General features: G+C 44.9%; 1 protein-coding gene across 23 annotated transcripts in view; it reads left to right on the top strand.

Annotated features, from left to right (window-relative positions):
- JAKMIP3 (Janus kinase and microtubule interacting protein 3) overlaps positions 1 to 19,964 on the top strand; it is a 206,058-nt gene that overhangs the window by 160,746 nt on the left and 25,348 nt on the right. For 13 of the 23 annotated variants that reach the window (XR_006354784.1, XM_043983751.1, XM_043983750.1 and 10 more), the window contains 7 exons: positions 3,757 to 3,855; positions 4,525 to 4,623; positions 4,723 to 4,782; positions 11,105 to 11,170; positions 12,278 to 12,346; positions 12,440 to 12,517; positions 19,667 to 19,870. Coding sequence is in view for 22 of the 23 variants with exons in the window: in XM_043983751.1 (XP_043839686.1) it covers positions 3,757 to 3,855; positions 4,525 to 4,623; positions 4,723 to 4,782; positions 11,105 to 11,170; positions 12,278 to 12,346; positions 12,440 to 12,517; positions 19,667 to 19,870 (675 nt within the window). In the remaining variant the exon portion in view is untranslated. Of the gene's footprint in view, positions 1 to 3,756; positions 3,856 to 4,524; positions 4,624 to 4,722; positions 4,783 to 5,272; positions 6,676 to 11,104; positions 11,171 to 12,277; positions 12,347 to 12,439; positions 12,518 to 19,666; positions 19,871 to 19,964 lie in introns of those variants that run through there. The other 10 variants (XM_043983754.1, XM_043983753.1, XM_043983752.1 and 7 more) reach the window with 2 other exon arrangements.

Here is a 19,964-nt window from a genome sequence, read left to right as displayed (position 1 = left end):
AACAACCTTAAAGCACTGGGTAAATTACAGTAGTGGTAGTAGTGGTAGTGGTGGTGATGGTGACAGTGGTAGTATTGGGTTCTATCCAGGTGAAGAATTGCTGGTAATGCTGGCATTATTCATGAGCTCCAGCTTTGCCTCCCAGGGTCCATGCTTTTTGTAGAAGTTGCGTATGGTCTGGTTGGACATGGGGAGTGGAACTTTTCTTCTAAGACACTGTCTTCCTTTAATGAATCTTATTTTCTCAACATATATTCATCTAAGTTAAGCAGAGGGCTCTGAAACCCCCAACAACTTGGTTGAGCCAGAGAGAACAGCCTTCTCAAGGTAAGGGATCACACCCTTCTGCTCATGAGTTTGAAGGCTGTTATTCTCTAATATGCTGAAGTCCTAAACTCAAGAGAATGTGCAGGCCAGCTGGATGCCCTCCTGTCCATTCAAATAACTCTACCAGGAGGTTCCAGCTTCAGCTTGTCTTTTGGAACTAGGAGTATGGCACCAAAATATTTATTTTTTAAAATTCATAATAAAATATAATTTTTTAAATAAATATTTTGGTGCCATCCTCGTAGTTCCAAAAGACAGTTATCAACAAACATGAACATTGCAATACATGAAGAGTAAAACCTACCAAATTACATGTGAAACTGAACTTCAGTTAAGTAGAATTTTTTAATGTATATTCAATTTAACATGATGGATTTTTTAAAAAAGTCCTGTTAACATCTTCTTCTGAAATTAATTTTCTTTTGTGTTTTTCAAAAATGCTAAATCGGTGCTTTGTTTTTTTTTTTAGTGAGGCAATTGGGGTTAAGTGACTTGCCCAGGGTCACACAGCTAGTAAGTGTTAAGTGTCTGAGGCCGGATTTGAACTCAGGTCCTCTTGACTCCAGGGCTGGTGCTCTATCCACTGCGCCACCTAGCTGCCCCTAAGTCAGTACTTTCAAAACACTCTTTTTCATCGTGGAGTGGTTTGTCATTTCCTTCCCCAGCTCATTTTATAGATGAAGAACTGAGGCCAAGGGGATTGGGTGACTTGCCCAGGGCTGCACAGGCAGTGGGTATTTGGTGGTGGATTTGAACTTGTGAAGATGTGTCTTCTTATTCCAGACCTGCTGCTCTGTCTGCTGTACCACCTAGCTGCCCTCTGCTAACTGTCAAAATCCCCACTTCTGTATGACATGCAAAAGGACAGCATCTACCTCCCAGGGGTTTTGTGAGAATAAACAGAGATATTTGTAAAGCACTTTGCTCACCTTACAATGTTATATGAATGCCTCCTATGCACTATGCATTGTTCCAGGTGCTGAAGATACAAAGAATAAACGACCCCTATTCACAATAAGCTTACATTCTCACGGGGGAGACAAGTACATAGGAAAATATCTGCAGGCTAAATATCACATTAATAAATAGAATTCTCTATACAAAAATCCCCCAATCTCTATTTTTCTTTTTTTTTTGTGGGGCAATGAGGGTTAAGTGACTTTCCCAGGGTCACACAGCTAGTGTCAAGTGTCTGAGGCTGGATTTGAACTCAGGGCCTCCTGAATCCAGGGCCAATGCTCTATACACTGTGCCACCTAGCTGCCCCCAATCTCTTTCAATACTCAACAAGTTCCTCTTCCCCATCCCAATAGAAGCCAGTCCTTGTTAGTCAATGTACTGCCATGGGTCCTGCTCAGCTGAAACACTCAGCAAGGAAGGTATGGCCATTCTCATGGCTTTTGTATTCTAGTTTTTCATTTTCCGCAGCTCTGGTGGGGAACCTCTGGCCATAGCATTAGCAAGTTCTGCTGGGCCATGGCCCTTTGGCTGTACCCCAGATATCACATCAGATTCATCCATGAATGATCCCTGAGTCCCATTGACTGCAAAGAGACCATCTTCATGGCTCTGGGGGACCCCTGGCACTTAGAAAAATCTTGGGACTATTTTATCATGTTTCCAGGAAGCAGAACAGTCAAGCCTTCCAATTAACCTCAGATCTGCTACAGTCATATGGAGTCGACCTAAATTGTCCTTTCTGAACACTTGCTCAAAGCCACAAGAAGGGTAGAGCAACCAGGATTGTGCTTCAGGATAATGAAATGTAGAGGGTATCAGCAGCCCTTGCAAGTCCTTCACCTGTGAAAAACCACTGCTCTTAGTATCTCGTTGACAAGAATGAGAAGTTCAATAGGAATCAGTGATGGATACTTGCCAGGAGAACTCCCCAGCTCACCATCCTCCTCTCCTCAGATGCTTTTGAAAGCCCATTTAATACCTCTTCCCTGGGGCACATTTGGTGCTATTTATGTCATGCACATAAATCACAAGTTGTGTCCTTGTCAGTATCTAAATTTGAGCCCCTCCTCTATCTCACACCAAAGAAATGGCCACCAGATAACCACAGTGTTGAAACCACAGCAGTTCTTGAGGACTGTTTACTGTATTTGTGGGGGTGGGAAGGAGTAGGGGGCAGGATCTGCATTGGTGAAGGACATATTTCTACCAAGGAAAACATGAATTCTTGATGTGCCATTCAAACAAAGTGTTTCCAACCCCTGGGTGTGGTCTGAATAGAACACTTTATAAATAACTACCTAAATTTAAATATTTTCCATGAGCAAAGGAAATTGTTGAGAATCACTACTCACTAAAGGCAGACTCACTTGGCAGAGAGCAAAACATTCCCAATTTCCTTTGCTTATTCAGCCAGTAGAACTGAAGGGATATGTTGGGTGTTAGTGATCTGCAGGGAGCTTTCCAATGAGGACAAGAAGTCACTTAGGGTTATTGAATTGGGGTCTGTGAAAAGGTCCTTCTCACATTCTTAGTTAACTTCCTCCTCCCCTTCCTCCATAGACCCCTCATCCTCTTCCTCTTCTTCAGTTCCTTTAACTTTGGGGAGATGGAGATGAACTTTTGTAGTGCTATAGAAAATAAAGCCATGAAGTTACATTCAGAAAATTGATTGATTGATTTATTTGATTTTTTGGTCAGAAAATCGATTTAGCAAAGCATGTGGCTAGAGAAATAAATTGGGTCCAAGGCTCTTGGCCAGCACAAGGACCCCAGACTCATGGCTCTTTGCTTTTTCTATGACTTTTAGCTAGTACAAGGGGGGAACAGGAATGCATCAGCTAAGATGTGATTACATCAGGGCATGTGCTGATGTCTCATGAGCAGGAGGTTTTACAGAAAAATATTTGGAGGATATAAAACTCAAAGGTCAGTGTAACTTAGACTCCCCAAATGGAGTCCATTGGCCTAGCAAGTAGGTGAGCTCCAGCATCCCCTCTCCTTAGACCTCTTACCTGTTTGCCTGCTGACTGGGCCTCTCTCACTCCCCTTTACCTTTCTGGCTTTCACATAAGGATGGGCTTGGGGAGTCTCTGCTTTATGGCTATACTGAAACAAAGAGCAGATTGTCTTAGGAACAGGAAACATGGAACTCCTCCAGATGAACAGGAGGAGAACTTAGTGGCCCGCAGTTTGTGGCTGTTAGTGGTGGCCCTAATCCAAGGGGTTAGGGAGCAATGACTCCAAAGCCATCAGGAATGTCAAGAGCTTCGCATCTTCTACAGGGCTGTAGAAAGGATGCTGATTAAAATGTTCTTCCATGCCTGATGCCCTGGGAACCTGGAGCCAGCCCTAAGAGGTCACTAGGTGGACCAGCCTCTCTTCCTCTATGGAGACAAAAGCTAACATTAGGGGTGCCTCAAAACACAGACCCAATGTGATCATTTTGTCACAATATGTTCTCTTTTTCAGATAAAGCAAATGGAGACAGAAGCAGCACGGCTCAAACATGACGTCCAGGATGTGAAAGATCAAAATGAGCTCTTGGAATTCCGGATCTTGGAGTTGGAGGCAAGTGTCCAGGCCAGAAGAGAAGCTGCCCAGGCTCCCAAGACCACTCAAAGGGTGCAGCACCCTCCTGAGGTCAAGGCCCTATGAAGAACAAGGCGGGGCAGGGCAGAGGGCTCTTCCAGGATCCAATCAGTGGATCCTCATAGCCAGCCCAGACAGGCAGGACTGATGCCGAGACATAGCCCACTCTTAGAAAACTTCCCAGCTCTCATGCTTAGTCTCTGGCTGAAAGCTGATGGTCTCCTGAGAGCTACTGCTAGACAGAACCTCCGTGTGTTGGGTGGTGGCCGAGGAGTGAGAAGGGGCATCCACTGTCCTCCAGCCTCTACTTCAGTCAGAGTCCATGAAGACTCTACCCTGCCCCTTAGGACACTAAGACACGCTGTTCTGTGAAGCACAGGTGTACTTTGCACCAGTAGTTGGAGAGCATTTGCCTGAGAGCATCCAGGGTTCCCCACTGCTTTCTGCACAAGCAGATTTTCCTTGGTGTTTTGCTGGGATGAGGCTGAGTTTCATGGTGGGAACTTTTGCAGAATCCTGCCTTCTTCTGGCTTTCACATTCTGTGGCCTTTCTTTAAATGTCACCTGAATACCCATAGTTCCTTTCCGTGGTGAAGCCAATGGCAGGAATGCACCACACCCAGATATTCATTTTGTTTTTAATTTTAGGAGCGGGAAAGGAAATCTCCTGCTATCAACTTTCACCACACACCTTTTGTGGATGGGAAAAGCCCCCTGCAAGTTTACTGTGAGGCTGAAGGCGTCACGGTCAGTACTGCCCCTTTCCTCCTGTGATGCCTTCCTATGAGCCATGCTGGTCCTCCCAACTCAATCTGTGGATGATTTGATTTTTCTCTGGCTGCCCAGGACATCATTGTGGCGGAGCTAATGAAGAAGCTGGACATTTTGGGGGATAACGCCGTAAGTGTATGTTCCTTTACTAACTTTGCATGCTCTAACCCCTCAGAAGCCTTCCTTCCCTCCCTTCCTTCATTTTGCTATCCCTTTATCCATACAGAACTTCCAGGGAGTTGGAGCACAGCTTCCTTGCCACCTCTGGCTCTTGTCCTTAGGTGCGCTCCTTGAATTTAGGCACTGCTGAAGAGCAGTCTCTTAGAGCCCTTCCAGCTCTCATAATTTAGGACTAAGACTCATTGAGAAAGAAACATCTGCCTTCAGAGTTCAGGCTGCCATTTTGTTTTACATCTCCACCTTGATTCTAGGAGACGTTTTTGCCCTTTTTTCTGTGTGTTTTTTCTGTTCAATGGGCCAGCTCCCCCCACACCTGGCCCATCATCCAAGGCTACTTTGACACTGGAAGCAAAGGGGATAGACCCTGAGCTGTTTGCTAGTGCTTTGAATGCATTTAATTTTCCTCCAACTCATTTTGTCTAATTACGTTTTTGTTTGTTTTTAGATTCTGGATTGCCATGGGTGCTTTCTATTTCCCTCTCCCAGACCCTCTGCTTCTCAGGGGCTCTGCAGCTGGCAGCAGAAACTCTCCACTATCCAGCTCTCAGTTACTCCTGGTAACAGAGAAGGGTGGGGATTCAGAGAGCTTGGGCTAAGATACTCAGAATCCCTCCCCCTCTCTCTGGGTCTCCTTTTGGCCCACAGGATCTTCTTCCTAGCCAGACTTCTCATGAGGCACATTACCAGGTAGTCCCATGTGTGAACCTAAATTTCTTACTTTCCTGCTCCTGTCCAGCCCACAACAGGAGGTCAAGGGCAGGACCCAAACATAGGCCACGTGATGGAGGAAGAGAAATGAGGGCCTTGGATCAGCCTCCAGTGAGAACCCAACCCTGGCGTAATTGAGAGCTGGCTGTATTGCCCATTCCCTAAGCACTAAACCATGCCTACTAAGCAGTTGTTCTGCCCTCGAAGACCTCCCACTATGGAGATCTCAGGGGAAGAGCCACATGGGCAGTCTGGAACCAATCACTGCAGCCAGGGTGGGAAATAGATGTTGCAGAGAAGTTGGGGGGGGGGTAGTGCAGACAGATGGCCTCAGAGAATGCTTCAGGGTTTTCTAAAGGTGTCATACTTTGTCTCTGGCTCCCACACAAAGTTCTTGGTTCTGAGAGATGGGGCACTTGGGTTGACACAGCCAGGTTAAACACACCTCTTCCAGGGGGAAGCGTCCCTGAAGCAGGGCACTGCAGAGCCTGGCCCCTGAGTGAGAAATGGGAAGGCACACAAGCTCAGAGAGAGGCTTGGAGCTCTGAGTTGTGAAAAATGAGCTTGCCTCCCTCCCTCCCCACATTCAACTCCCTAAGACCTCTCAGGATGCCAGCTTTTATTTAGCTGAAAAGATGGGCAGATTGACACTGATGACCACACGGCAGATGTGGATAGGGGTTGTTGGTTCACCCTGCTGTTTTCTCCAGCTGCTGCTTGTTGGTTTACCAGTATCACAATTGAATTTAGAGCTGGAAGAGCCCATAGAGATTGTCAAGTCCAACACCCCCCTATTTATACGTGAGTGAATTGAGGTATAGAAGGAGGAAGTGTTTGATCTAAAGTCCCATATCTGGTTTGTGGCTGGATCTCAAGTTTTCTGCCTCCTGGTCTTGTGGTCTCCTACTTCCTCCAGTTATGTGTCCCATGGATGCTTCATGAACATTCACTGAGCACAGCCAAAGCTGTGTTTCACAGAATGTAAACTGTGAGATTGGGGCTTCTTTTTCCTCCCTTGAGGAAGAAGCCCAATTATTCCAACTACATCCAAGGGAACCAAAGTTCAGTGTCAAAGGGTCCCCCTAGTGATACAGAACTATTAAGGATGATTGGGGAGAGCCAGTCTCCAAGTTGGATACAATGGATGGTGCTTCCACTTTCTGAGCTCTGTTCAGAGATATAAAATTCTCAAGGGCCAAAGGTTTGGTTGACAAACAATGAAAGGAAGCTCTTTCCCCCCTCTGGGTATGAACCTATTTGGGGACACGTTGACTTCATGTGAATTGACCTTGATCTTGTCATGTTTGAGTCTGTTGTGTCTCATTCTAAAGCATGGGACATAGTGGGACTATGCTGCAAAACTGGCCATTGGGGACTGGTGTTCCATAACCTGAATCTGATGGCTCATTTTCTATCAAAGACACTAGTGACTGCAAGGACTCCAGGCTGGTCCTGGCTGATGTTTGTGTTTAAATTTACCATAGGGGGATTGAGAGGGGGGAAAGACAACCTTGTTATTTCCCTGCATCTATCATCTCTGCCTATTAGGATGGCCAAATAGAATTGTGGCCCTTGGGTTAGACTGAGAAGGGAAGAGGATGCAGGAGTGTGAAGGGGAGAGCAAAGCATTATTCTGACTGCTTCAGGAGATTGGAACAACCTTCCCAAGTCGGCCAAGGCAGCAGGATAGAAATGCTGCTTGCTGAGACTCATACCCAAGGAGAAGGAGGTAGCTACAGCACTGTGTGGATTCATTGGATGCCTGTGAATATGAGTTGACAAGTAGCCAGCTGAGAGAGTATCAGACAACAGACTCTAGTCATTTCTATTCATTCATTCATCCGCCATTCATTCATTTATTCAGCGAGTATGTACTGGGAGCCTGCTAAGGGCTAGAAGCTGAGGAAGTCACAAAGATAAGCAGACTCTGACCTTGAACTTGCAGACCACTAGGGGGAGACAAGACACATACAGAAATCTGTGGAAAGTGTGGAGTGAACACCTGTTAAGATAATTTCCCAAGGGGGTGGGGGAGGGGAGAAGAGGGGACAGGGAGGGAGCACCATGTCATCTGGGCTGATTGGAGGAGCAGGAGAGTCAGCAGGTAAACTGTCCATTCTCCCATCCCCCAGCAAAATCCAGTTAGCTTTCCCTTGCTAGCTTCTCAGTGGAAGCACACGTCCAGGTTGGCTCACTCTTCCCCCAGGAAGTTGAGGCAGGTGACTACACATATGATCATCTGAAGTCAGAGTGCTCAGATTGTCTTGTCCCAGGTTCAGCACCCTCCCCCCCTTTCCATCTCCATGAGTTGATTAGGGTCACTCTGTTTCATCCTTTTCACATTTATTTATTTGGATATTCACATTCATTCATTATTCACCTTATAATTATTTGTGTCAGTGCCTCATCTCCCTCCTCCCAGTCTTCAAGTTCTTTGGGAACAAGGACCAAATGTCTCTTTTATTTGTCTCTCTTATCTTTGTCTCCCCTATCTCCTAACATATAATAGGCACTTATTGCATTCTAACTGAATGAATGAATGAATGAAGAGACAGACTAGAGTCTGTTTCACACTCTCCCAACTGGCTACCTGAACCACATTAACTGATATACCAAGGCACCAAATCAACTCCTATGACATAAACCCTCTTCTTCCCTAATGGCAAAGGTCAGCTTGCAGCAGGTTCTGTCTCTTTCCTGTTGCTCCTGGCCCACTGGGGAGCCAGAGAAAAGCAGTCATACTGTAATAATGCTACTGGGGTGGAGTGGTGGGCCATTTAAATAGAACTGTTCTTTCCACATTCCAAATGAGCTCTTCATTTCCAAATCCAATGGCGTTCTCTTAGTCGTCATTCATCTTGCTGTCTCTGCAGCCTTTGACTCTGCCAACCTCTTCCTCAATGCTTTAGCCTCCATCGGCTTCCATTCATTTTTCTTACCTTTTCTTGATCATCATCCATTTCTTCACTCCTGATTAGCAGTGATCTCCAAGCCTGCTTCCTCAATGCTCCTCTTTTTGTCTATTTCCTCTCTTCGTGCTTTCATGAACTCCTGTGTGTTTAATTATCACCTCTACATAAATGGCTCTTAAGTCTATATGTACAGACATCATCTTTCTCCTTCACACTCAATTTGAAGACACAGGTGTTGGGTTCAGCTTTTTGTCTGCTATCTGTGTGACCTTGGGTAAGTCATTCAAGTTTTCTTGTCCTCACTTTCTCCATCTGTAATGTGAGGGGGTTGGACTAGTTGGTCTCCAAGATCTCTTCAAACTCTGTATCTGCACTTGAGCATCCCATCAGGAGTTCGAGCTCAACATGTCCAAAATGGACTCCTCTTCCTTCCTCGAATCCCACTCTTTTCAAAACTTCCTATTTCTTTTTTTTTTGCAGGGCAATGGAGGTTAAGTGACTTGCCCAGGGTCACACAGCTAGTAAGTGTTAAGTGTCTGAGGCCGGATTTGAACTCAGGTCCTCCTGACTCCAGGGCCAGTGCTCTATCTACTGCGCTGCCCCAAAACTTCCTATTTCTTGGGAGGGCCTCATTATCCTTCCAATTACTCAAAGTCATCTCTTCCTTCTCTCTCACTCCCCACATTTGCTTAACTACCAAGTCTTGTCAATTCTATTTTGGCAACATCTCTCATCCTTGCTCATGGCCTTGTCACCTTTCTCCTGGGGTACTGTGGAAGCATCTTAACCGATATCATCATTGGAAGTCTCTCCTTGCTCCAAAATAACCTTCCCAACCTGCCAAAGTAACTTCCCTAAAGCTTAAGTCATCTGTCACTCCTTTGTCACACAGAGACCATCAGTGCCTCTTTATTGCCTCTAGAGAAAACAATGCAAAGTACTTCATTTAGCAGTGAAAGCCCACAAGCTGATTCCTTTATACACTTCCAGATTTATTTTCTCTCACTCCCATTCCACAATCTCCATTGAGCTCAACTGGTATTCCCTGAACCTACCATTCATCTCTGACTCTGGGCAGGACTCGGCCCCCATGAATTGTCTGAGATGTTCTCTCTCCTTAGCCATGTCTCTCAAAATCCTAGGCTTCATTCAAGGCTTGAGCTCAGACACCTCAGGACCCTCTCTGGGAAGGCTTCCATGAGCTTCGATCCTTCCAGTTATCAGTATTCTCTCCCTTCTCAAATTCTGTTTGCATGTTTGATTGCTCCTCCCCAGCCCTGCTCCCACTGGGGTACATCGGCTTCTAGAATTTGGGGCCCCATTTTCATGATCGTTCCCAACCTCTAATGCAGTGCTTCTCATGTTAATAGCAGCAGCAACAACAACAATGAAACTGAACAGAACTAATTTTGATAGTATAGGGAATCCCGTCTACCTGTGCAGATTAACAACTTTCCTAGATCAGTACCTTCGCATTAGAATGTGAGCTACTAGAGGTTTGGGATGGGGTTTTTCTCTTTCTTTATATCTCCTTTCATCTTAGCAGTATTCTTCTTTATAACTGCCTGCATAGTTCTCTCTGTCTAAGAGGGAGAAGCCCCCTATATGACACATGGGCCATGGGAGTTTGAGAACCCAGTTCTGTATTATGAGGAAACCATTGATCTATAAACAGAGGCTTCAATAAGACATCAGATCCTGACACCCAAGCCCAAGGTTGTCTCCATGCATGGTGGAATTTCCCAAGTGCAGACAGTGTGTGGCCCATGCTCCCCTATGGAGCCTTATTAGACACTCATGTGCCCAGTATAACCATATTAAAGTGCTAATGCCATTGTCAAAACGAGAATACAGTGACTGGGAGGCAAGAATAAAGGCCTTCATCTCTCCTGGCAGCACCATAAAGAGAACATATTGACTGGAGAATATAGGAAATGCCAGCCACTCCAACCATTTTTCAGGCATGAATATTATACTTGCAATGCCTGGTCCCAGGAACTGTTTTAATAATCCATGGAATGCATTTCTACTGCATTCACTTTATGTTTGGCTTTGTGTGTGTGTGTGTGTGTGTGTGTGTGTGTGTGTGTGTGTGTGTATGTATGAGGCAATTGGGGTTAAGTGACTCGCCCAGGGTCACACAGCTAGTAAGTGTCAAGTGTCTGAGGCTAGATTTGAACTCAGGTCCTCCTGAATCCAGAACCAGTGCTCTCTCCACTGTGCCACCCAACTGCCCCACTGCATTCACTTTAAACAAAAGTGTGCCTAGGGACACAAGATGGGGCACAATGCTCATAAATGCAATCTTTGGATCTTTGCATAGTCTGTAAGTGACTCCATGTGTAAATGCTGCTCAGGGGGCCAGATTTTCTCTATCCTAGCAGATACCAGGAGACTCGATTGTTAGAGTCAGAGGGAGCTATGGGGAGAAAGCAGATGATATATCTATGAGTGAAAAACAATTTTGCCTTAGAAGTTTGAGGAGATATGAAAATGCCTGGAACCAAAGAAAAATAAGGGGCTGTCCTGTTATATAAGGCAAACAGGTCTTTGAAATCTTGCTGAATGCTTCTCCAGAATTTGTGGGGTCTGGGACAGTGGAGCACCGGGCAGAACCACCAGGACTCACTCACTCTCTCTCCTGCTTTTGCCTGTAGAATCTGACCAATGAGGAGCAAGTTGTTGTCATCCAAGCGAGGACAGTTCTGACCCTGGCTGAGAAGGTAACAGACGTTGCAGCCCTTTTCTTATGTCGTTAAGTAGTTAAGTAGTTAAGTACCTCTGGCTGCCCAGACCACACGGATTTGGTGGTTCTGAATTAGGGGATAGGGGGCATATGTGGAGATTCACTAAATATTCCCTACCAGGGAAAAGTATGTGTGAGATTATACTTGTTCCCGGACAAGCCACATTCATGGTAAATTTTGTCAATGTAATATTCATTTAGATATTGGGATATAAGATGCATAAATGCCCACATTTGCTAAGCTTGCTTTTTAGAGAAGATAAGCAATGAACACAGCCTTGTAGATTGGTCTATAAAAAGGTAGCTTAGTCTGTTCATTGGAAATGTCTCCAGGCCACTGTGCCATGGTACCCACAAGTCTCTCCTTGAGTACCTCACAGCTTCTTGCCTCCTACAGAACCACTTACACTTAGCTGCCTACCCTCACAACTCCCATGGTCCACATATGCCTGCCCAATGCTTGTGTCTGCTAGGGGCAGAGAGTGGAGCACTCTGGGAGAGTCTGGATTAGAAAGATGGCTGAAAGCAGTCCTTTCTAGATTCATTCTCTTTGAAAAGTTTGGGACCAAGAGAATCTCCTTTTCCCCCAACAAACACCTCTTTGTGCAACCTTTTCCTTTTTTCCAGAGGATAAAAACTAGAGATGGTTTGGTTGGGGGGAGGGTGGGGAGGCACAGGGCTTCTAGCGATGCCAACCCATCTGAGCTAATAGTCGACCAAGGTCTGATCATCCATGAGCACCTTGGAAGAACCTCAGAGCTCGCTGAATGTAGCATCACCTCACTACTGCACGGGTAAGCAAGCATCAGGCAGGCTCACAACCGGGCTTCCATCTCCAACAGCTTCTCTTCATCTGTGATTGTACTCAGGATTAGAGCTGGGGGAGAATGGACCTTTCCCATGTCACAGGTTTCTGGGATGGGCTTCTTGCTACACACCTGGGGAGGACCCTGAGGGCTCTTTTCACATTTTATTCTATGCTTAGCCCATTTTGGTGCCATCAGGGCTCCTCTCTTACTGTCATTTGTATGTCCTTTGATCCTGATTAATTGCCTGGGCATGACTACTTGTCTTTCATGTTCAGTGGCTCCAGCAGATAGAAGTGACTGAGTCTGCCCTGCAGCAAAAGATGGTGGATCTGGAGAATGAGAAGGTAGGCAGTACTTCCAACTGAAAGGAAAGCCATTTTCAAGTCTGTGGGGACAAGCCATCCATAACCAAGTGGTGACCTTCTTTATGTTCTCAGGAGCTATTTAGTAAACAGAAGGGCTATCTGGATGAAGAGCTTGACTACAGGAAGCAATCTTTGGACCAAGCACACAAGGTAAAAGCCAAGTTCCCACAATGAATGGCCAGTACTTTGGGGGTGCATCGGTGGAGTTTGCATCTCCAGTTCTTTTGCCATCCTGGTTCCCTTCATCAGCTACCAACATAGCTGGCAGCTGAAAACAAAATGAATGTCCCTAGGCTATACTGAGAGATATAATGTCTAAGGCTGGGCTACTGAAGTCCCCTCTATTCTTACTGAGGTACATATATGGAATCTTGGGAAAACACCTTAGGAAGGATAGCTACAAGCTAGAGAACATTTTGATCAATGTTGATTTAGGGCTAAGTCAAAGTAGCTGACCAGGCTAGTGAAGGACCCAAGGTTGTGCCAAATGAAATTTGGGTGAAGAAGCTGGGGTTGCTAATCCTGGAGAAAAGAAGAATGGGGGAACATCATCTCTGTCAAGTGTTTGAAAGGCTGTCATTTAGAAAAGTTTGGTCTGCCTACAGGGAGGAAGAACTAGGAATAATGGAAGGAGATTGTAAAGGAGCAAATTTAGGTTTGACATCAGGAAAACCTTCCTAACAATTAGAGCTCCCAAAACATGAAATGAGCTGCCTCAGGAAGCACTGGGTTCCTTCCTCAGTCATGGTTTTGAACACAAGTTGGATGTCCCCCTGTTAGCCATGTTGGAAATGGCGTCCTATTTCAGGGATGGTTTAGACTAGATGGCCATGGTGGTCCCTTTGAACACTTAGCTTTTGTGACATAGCTGAGCTTTCCAATATCCTTCCTAAAATGTAGCACCCACAGCAGGACAAAATAAGTACTTCAGATATGATATGCTCAGTGAAGAGTACAACAGGACCCTCATCCCTGTGCTTTAGACACTGGTCTTTCTGAATGAAACCAAATTTCACATTAGTTTTCTAGGCTGCCCTATCATACTGTTAACTCATGTTGGGCTTGCAGTCCACCAAAGTCTCCAGCTATTTTCCAGACTGACTCTTATTTCTATTATCTTGTACTTGTGAAGTTGACTTTTATAATACCAGTGTAAAACTTTATATTTATCATTAATGAATATTATTATATTTAATCCAATGTTCTAGTCTGTTGGGTCCTTTTTGGATCATGATTCTGTTAGCTTTAGGACATCTGTAATTTTATAGGAATACCATGTTTTATCAATTAAAATGGCAAATAGCACAAAAACATGCATGAATCCCTGGAGTACTATGATAAAGACCTCTCCCCCACCACCCAAATCAGAGCTTTTAATGACTATCTGGCACTTACCTATAACCACTTATCTATACAGTTATTCAACTCACATCTTTCAATTTTTTTCTACACGAATAGTATGAGACACTGTCAAACACATTACTGAAATCAGGGTAAATTATATTTATAGCACTCCCATATCTTCCAGTCTAGTAACCCTGTCCAAGAAAGGAAATGAGCTTAGTTTGCTATGACCCGTATTAGATGTGGCACTGAAGACTTTTGGTGATTACAGTTTCCCTTTTGAGATGCCTACAAACCTCATTAATATTGTTTTCTTTTTTTCCTGTGAATTGAAGTTAATCAGTCTATAGTTTGCAGGTACCACTTCTCTTTCACAACTGCAGAAATATTTACCTCTACTATTGAGACATCTCATTCTCTAACATCTATTTTTTCATTTAAAACATGTTTTATTGATATCTTTTTTGAATCAACTTTACTTTTATATATTCCCTCTCCTTCTGCCATCAAGAGAGCCATTCATTGGCACAAAAAGTCAGAGCAAAAGCAGACCAAAAAACTAACCAAACCAACCAATTCTGACATCATATCAAATATTCCACATCTATAATCCTTCACTTAACCATTATAATTACCCTTTTCAGGATTTCCCCCCCTTTTCATCAGTCTTTTTTTTTTTTTAGTGAGGCAATTGGGGTTAAGTGACTTGCCCAGGGTCACACAACTAGTAAGTGTTAAGTGTCTGAGGCCGGATTTGAACTCAGGTACTCCTGACTCCAGGGCCAGTGCTCTATCCACTGCGCCATCTAGCTGCCCCCTTTTCATCAGTCTTTACACTTATATTTTTATAGTCACTAATTTTAATTTTCCAAGTTCTATTTATGTCACTTCTCATCAGTTTGTATGTCTCCCCATGCTTCTCCATAATCTTCAGTCTTTGTTTCTTCTAAGACTCTGTTTCCTTCATGTTCCACAACCACCCCCAGTTGATGGGATTCTACATTTTTGTATTTATTTTCTACTTGAAAAAGTGCTACTAGAAATATATATATTTTTATTATATGGGACCTTCCCTTCTGCTTCTGACTTCTTTAGGGTATATGCCTAGTAATAAGATCTCCAAAAGGTGTAGAGATTCTATTCAATATCTAAGCATAATTCTAAATTGCTTTCTAGTATGCTCATAGCTCCACAAACAGGATATCCATGTTCCTATTTTTTCATAATATTGACTAGTCCCATGCTTTGTCATTTTTTTCCAATTTACTGGGTAAAAAGAGAGGCTAGAGATTTTTTAATTGTATTCCTTTTATTATTATTGACTTAGAACAGTCTTTCATGTGGTTGTTTTTAAATCTACAGTTCTGGGGCAACTAGGTGGTACAGTGGATAAAGCACCGGCCCTGGATTCAGGAGGACCTGAGTTCAAATCCAGTCTCAGACACTTCACACTTACTAGTTGTGTGACCCTGGGCAAGTCACTTAACCCACATTGCCTCACACACACACATAAACATTTTTTAAAATAATCTGCAGTTCTTTTGAATACTGTTTTTTCATGTCAGCTCCTAGAGAGCAAGAACTGTTTTTGTTTGCTTTACCTTTCTCTGTATCTCCATTGTTTAATACAGGGTCTGGCACATAGGAGGCATTTAATAAATGCTAGTTGACCAACTAAGGGAGAAAGAGCTTGAGTCGATCAGCAGCAGCAGTTCAGCCATCACTCCTGCTAGTTCTTTTGGGCCACTGGGAGGCAGCTTACTTGCATTCACTGAGGGCAGCAAGATACTATGTGATTGTGTTTTCACTCACCGTGAATTTCACTCATTTCATTTTTGCCAGCCCAAAGATTATTCTCCTGGTAGGAAAAATAGAAGCAAAATGCCAGTTAAAGAGTTCAGCTATTTTACCATTCTTGACATGACTTTTTCTTTCTCTAAATCTTCCTCTAACATCACAATAATTATCCATTTGGGAATTTTTCCAGGAATTAAGTTGAACTCATTGGCTTAGAGTTTGCAAACGACACCATTTTCCTCCTTCTTCAAATTGAGTTCACATTTGCCTTCATCCAGTTCTATAGTCTTTGGCCATGTCCAAGATCTTTTGAAGATTATTGGCAGGGGCTTATCCTTCAACCTATCCTCACATATCATTTGCTTCTGGCCCTTCACTGTCCCATTTCCCTCATCTTGAAGCTCCCCAACTTATTAATATCCTTCCTAAAATGTGGTGCCCAGAATTGAGCACAGTAGTCCAGAAGTGGTTTGCACAGGGTGGGGTGAGTTTCTTCACCAGCTGTTTTATTCAGATTTCCAAAGGCCTGGGGATGATTTGGTTTGGGGATCAAGTGGAGGTTCCCTAGATAACATGTATCTTAGTCACAGTCAGAAATGCTTATTGGTACCCATTAGCTTGAGCTGAAGGACCTGAGATCCAACTATTGCCCCAGAAAGGCATGCTTACAGGGGATAGAGTCTCTTCTCAGAGATTCAAACCTTCTATATGCCCATCTTCCATAAGCAGACCTACACCTACTTTTCAAATGAGCAAGAAGATGTTTGTGTGTATATGCTTATATATATGGATATACATATATGGATATATGTGTGCCACCAGGCTAGCGAAGGACCCAAGATATATACATATGTGTATATGTATATATATACCTACAATACATGTATGTAATCAACATACATATATAATATGTGAGGGATGTTGTTATTCTTACTTCATTCTTGAAGAGGACCAATGACATTGGGAGGGTGAGGTCTTGACTAGTAAATGAATTGGAGTTAGATGAGCTGTGTGAAGCCAGCAGTCTCACTCTCTCCTCCAGAGTCATCAGAGGTCAGGACAACTGGAGATAGCCCAGACACAATGAGATACCTTGGCATTTTTAAGTTAAGGTCTTTGTGAGGTCTCAGTTTGTCTGGGCAACAGAAATTAAAGGCTAGGTAAGAATTGGGACAAAAGATGACCTAGTGTGACTTTACAAAAGGATCACTCCAGGAGGAGAAGACCCTCAGAGTTTCTGACCAGAACAAAAGTAACTGCTATTTACACTCCATATGAGGGCTAGAATCCCACCATATGAGAAGGTAGGGAGAGTTGTGGTTTTCACTGGGAAAGACCTGGTGTTATTTTTTGGCTTACAAAGCACTTTACATCCATTACCCAATCCATTCAATATGCCCAGGCACTGTGCTAGGCACCAAGGATAAAAGCCAAAAGATGAAATTGAAATAGTCTCTGTCCTCAAGGAGCTTACAGTCTTCTGATTTCCCCCTCATAACAGCCCTGGGACGGAAACCTGTAAGCATCATTATTGTGGCTTTATTCATGAGGAGCACTGGGATAATTTCCCCACAGCCCCTTGGGTTATTCGGCAGAAGAGCCAGACTTCAAGCCTTAGGGGCATAAATTTAGAGCTGGAAGAGGCAAGAACATCTGTACTTTTGATCCCCAGTCACCACTGTGACATGGACTGCATGGCAGGCCCCCAGAGAATGCCCAACTGGGCATGGGGGAGGGGGTCCAAGGGAAGAATGGCACCAGCCATGGGCCCCTGCTCTGTCTGATATTTGTATCCACCTGTTAAGCAGCTTACAAAGAGTTCTCTGGGGGGCATCTAGGTGGCACAGTGGATAGAGCACTGGCCTTGGATTCAGGAGGACCTGAGTTCAAATCCAGCCTCAGACACTTAACACTTATTAGCTGCGTGACCCTGGGCAAGTCACTTAACCCCAATTGCCTCACCAAAAAAAAAAAAAGAAAAAAAAAGAGTTCTCTGGGCTTATGGAATGAGGCCTGAAGGGAAAAACCCTTCCAGGCTGAGCCTAAGGCCCTGGGAATGTTTCCTGTGAGGTTTGCCAGTAGCTGTAGGGAGCTGCTTCTTGGCTATGACCCCTCTGGGACAGCTCTGCTTTGGAGGCCCATCATCTCCATCACCGCCCAAAACAGCCTCAATGACACTTGCTTCCATCCCTCCTGCTTCTGCCCTCTGCATCAAGGCTCATTGCTCTTCAGATGCCTGAAGCAGCCTCGTGTGTCCCCTGAGTCCCTTCTTCCTTAGGCCACATGACTCCATTTCCTTTAGCCAATCACCCTACGAAATCTCAAGGCCTTTCACCATCCAGCAGGCCCTCCTCTGGAGGCTCACCAGCTTAGCAATGGCCTTCCTCAGAAGCAGCACCCGGCCTTGAGAAGTAGGCAGAATTTGGCCTGTGTGTAATTTAAGATTCTAAATGTGGATTCTAATGCGTTCCCCCAGTTTGGGGGAAACTGACTAAAAATCACTGATAAAACGAGTTTAGGTTTTTAAGGGTTTATTGGAAAATAGAAAGAAAACGATTGAGAACAGAATTCTAACAGCCTGGCATTCCTATCTTTCCTCAAATTTCCTGTGAAGTCCTCTGCCGCCACCACCATCAAGTCCGGAAGCCAAAAAAAAGGCCAGCGCTCTCTGCGCAGGCTCCCTTTCCTCCTTCCTGTCTCCTCCCAGACCATAGGAGGCTCCTCCAGTTGATTGGCTGGTAGACTTGATAGACAGCACCCATGAGCAAGCGTCATTTCCTGACGCCAAGGAAAAGCCACAATGCCTCTGAGGCATTTTCCTCATGGTGGAGCTCTCCACAGCAAGTCTCCAGTAGGTGGCGTCATTCCGATCATTACACCTGGCAGTGGGGAGGGAGAGAGGCACAAGCAGAAACATGACTTCAAGATTGGGCAGCACTCCCACAGAAGTGAGAGTTAAAAGAGACCTTTTGCAGCATCTCATGCTCAATCCTCTATAGGAACAGATGAGAAAACCAAGATCCAGAGAGGAAGAGACTTGACCAAGGCCAAACTACTATAGAGTGTCAGGGCCAGGATACAAACGCCATCCTCTCTCTCCCAGGCTAGGCCTCTTCCCATCATGTTTCCTTGTGAATCCCTGCTTACACTTGCCAGGCACCTTGCACACTTCCCATTCAGCCTTTTACTGGAGGAATTTGTTTCCCTGCTTTTCACATGAGCATGTCACCCTCCATTTCATCCTTGCCCAGTCAGCCCTTTCTCCCATGCAAAGCAGCACCTGTGCACACAGTGGTGAACTCATGGGCTCTGGTTGGACTGAATCCTAGCAAGTGGGCACAGAGCAAGCCAGAGGAGAGGGTTTGCTGCTGATTTCTGTCTTTATGTGCCCAGTCCAGGGCACCTTGGTGTGAAGGAGGTTCTGGATTGGGGGATGTTGATTAAATAAGTGATTGAGTGACAGTGATCCCCAAGAAAGGACTCTTCTAGGAGGCAGGTGTAGGCAAAGCTCTGCCCAGTCCATGCTATCCTCTAAAGTCCTGCTAATGTTGCCACCACCTTCTAATCTGGGGCCCTGGGGAAAGCCTTGGTCATTCACCCTCGTTTGAGTTCTAGGACTATATCATTCCAAATGTCCCTTTAGGTTCTAAGTACTGGAATTTGTCTTCTACTAAAATGTTCATTTTAACTGATTGTTTTGTGCAATGTATTCATCAGTAGTTCTCAAGTATTTGTCTGCCCGATATCCTTCCACAGAATGTGAGGAAATATGATTCTTTACGGGCAGGAGGAGGGAAAGAGCTTGGGGATGGAAGAGAAAAAGCCTGATAGGACCCTTCAGTGGGAGGGGGCCCTGAGCAGATGGGGATATGGCAAGGACACTGAGTACCTTGATATCAGGGGGTCTGTAGGGAGAAAGGATTAAAGAAAACTGGAAGGACATTGATGTCGGCCAAGGTCACTATCCTGCTCCAAAGCCTTCAGGGACTCTCTTTTGCCTCTCAGAGAAACTATAAATGTCCCAACCTGGCATTTAGGGGCCACGTTTGGTTTGGGCTCTCCACTTCTTCAATCTGCCATCTGCTCCTGCTGGGTTCCTGAGATCCTCGCTACCCTGCCAGGGAACCTGGCAAGAATATCTGTACTTTTGATCCCTAGCAAATCCTGGAGCTGGAGGCCATGCTCTATGATGCCCTGCAGCAAGAAGCTGGAGCCAAGATGGCGGAAATCTTGTCAGAAGAGGAGCGGGAGAAGCTAAAGGTGGCAGTGGAACAGTGGAAACGCCAGGTCATGAGCGAGCTGCGTGAGCGGGATGCCCAGATCCTACGGGAGCGCATGGAGCTGATTCAACAGGCCCAACAGGTACACACCAAAGTGGGTCTGGGAAGCAGTGTACATAAAGAGATGCCTGGGGCAGGTATGGGGAACCTGGGGCAAAGGCCCTAATAGGTTGGCA

Source organism: Dromiciops gliroides, chromosome 2, assembly GCF_019393635.1.
Source record: "Dromiciops gliroides isolate mDroGli1 chromosome 2, mDroGli1.pri, whole genome shotgun sequence".
Taxonomy (NCBI): Eukaryota; Metazoa; Chordata; class Mammalia; order Microbiotheria; family Microbiotheriidae; genus Dromiciops; species Dromiciops gliroides.
This window is presented reverse-complemented; position numbering and strand designations above follow the sequence as displayed.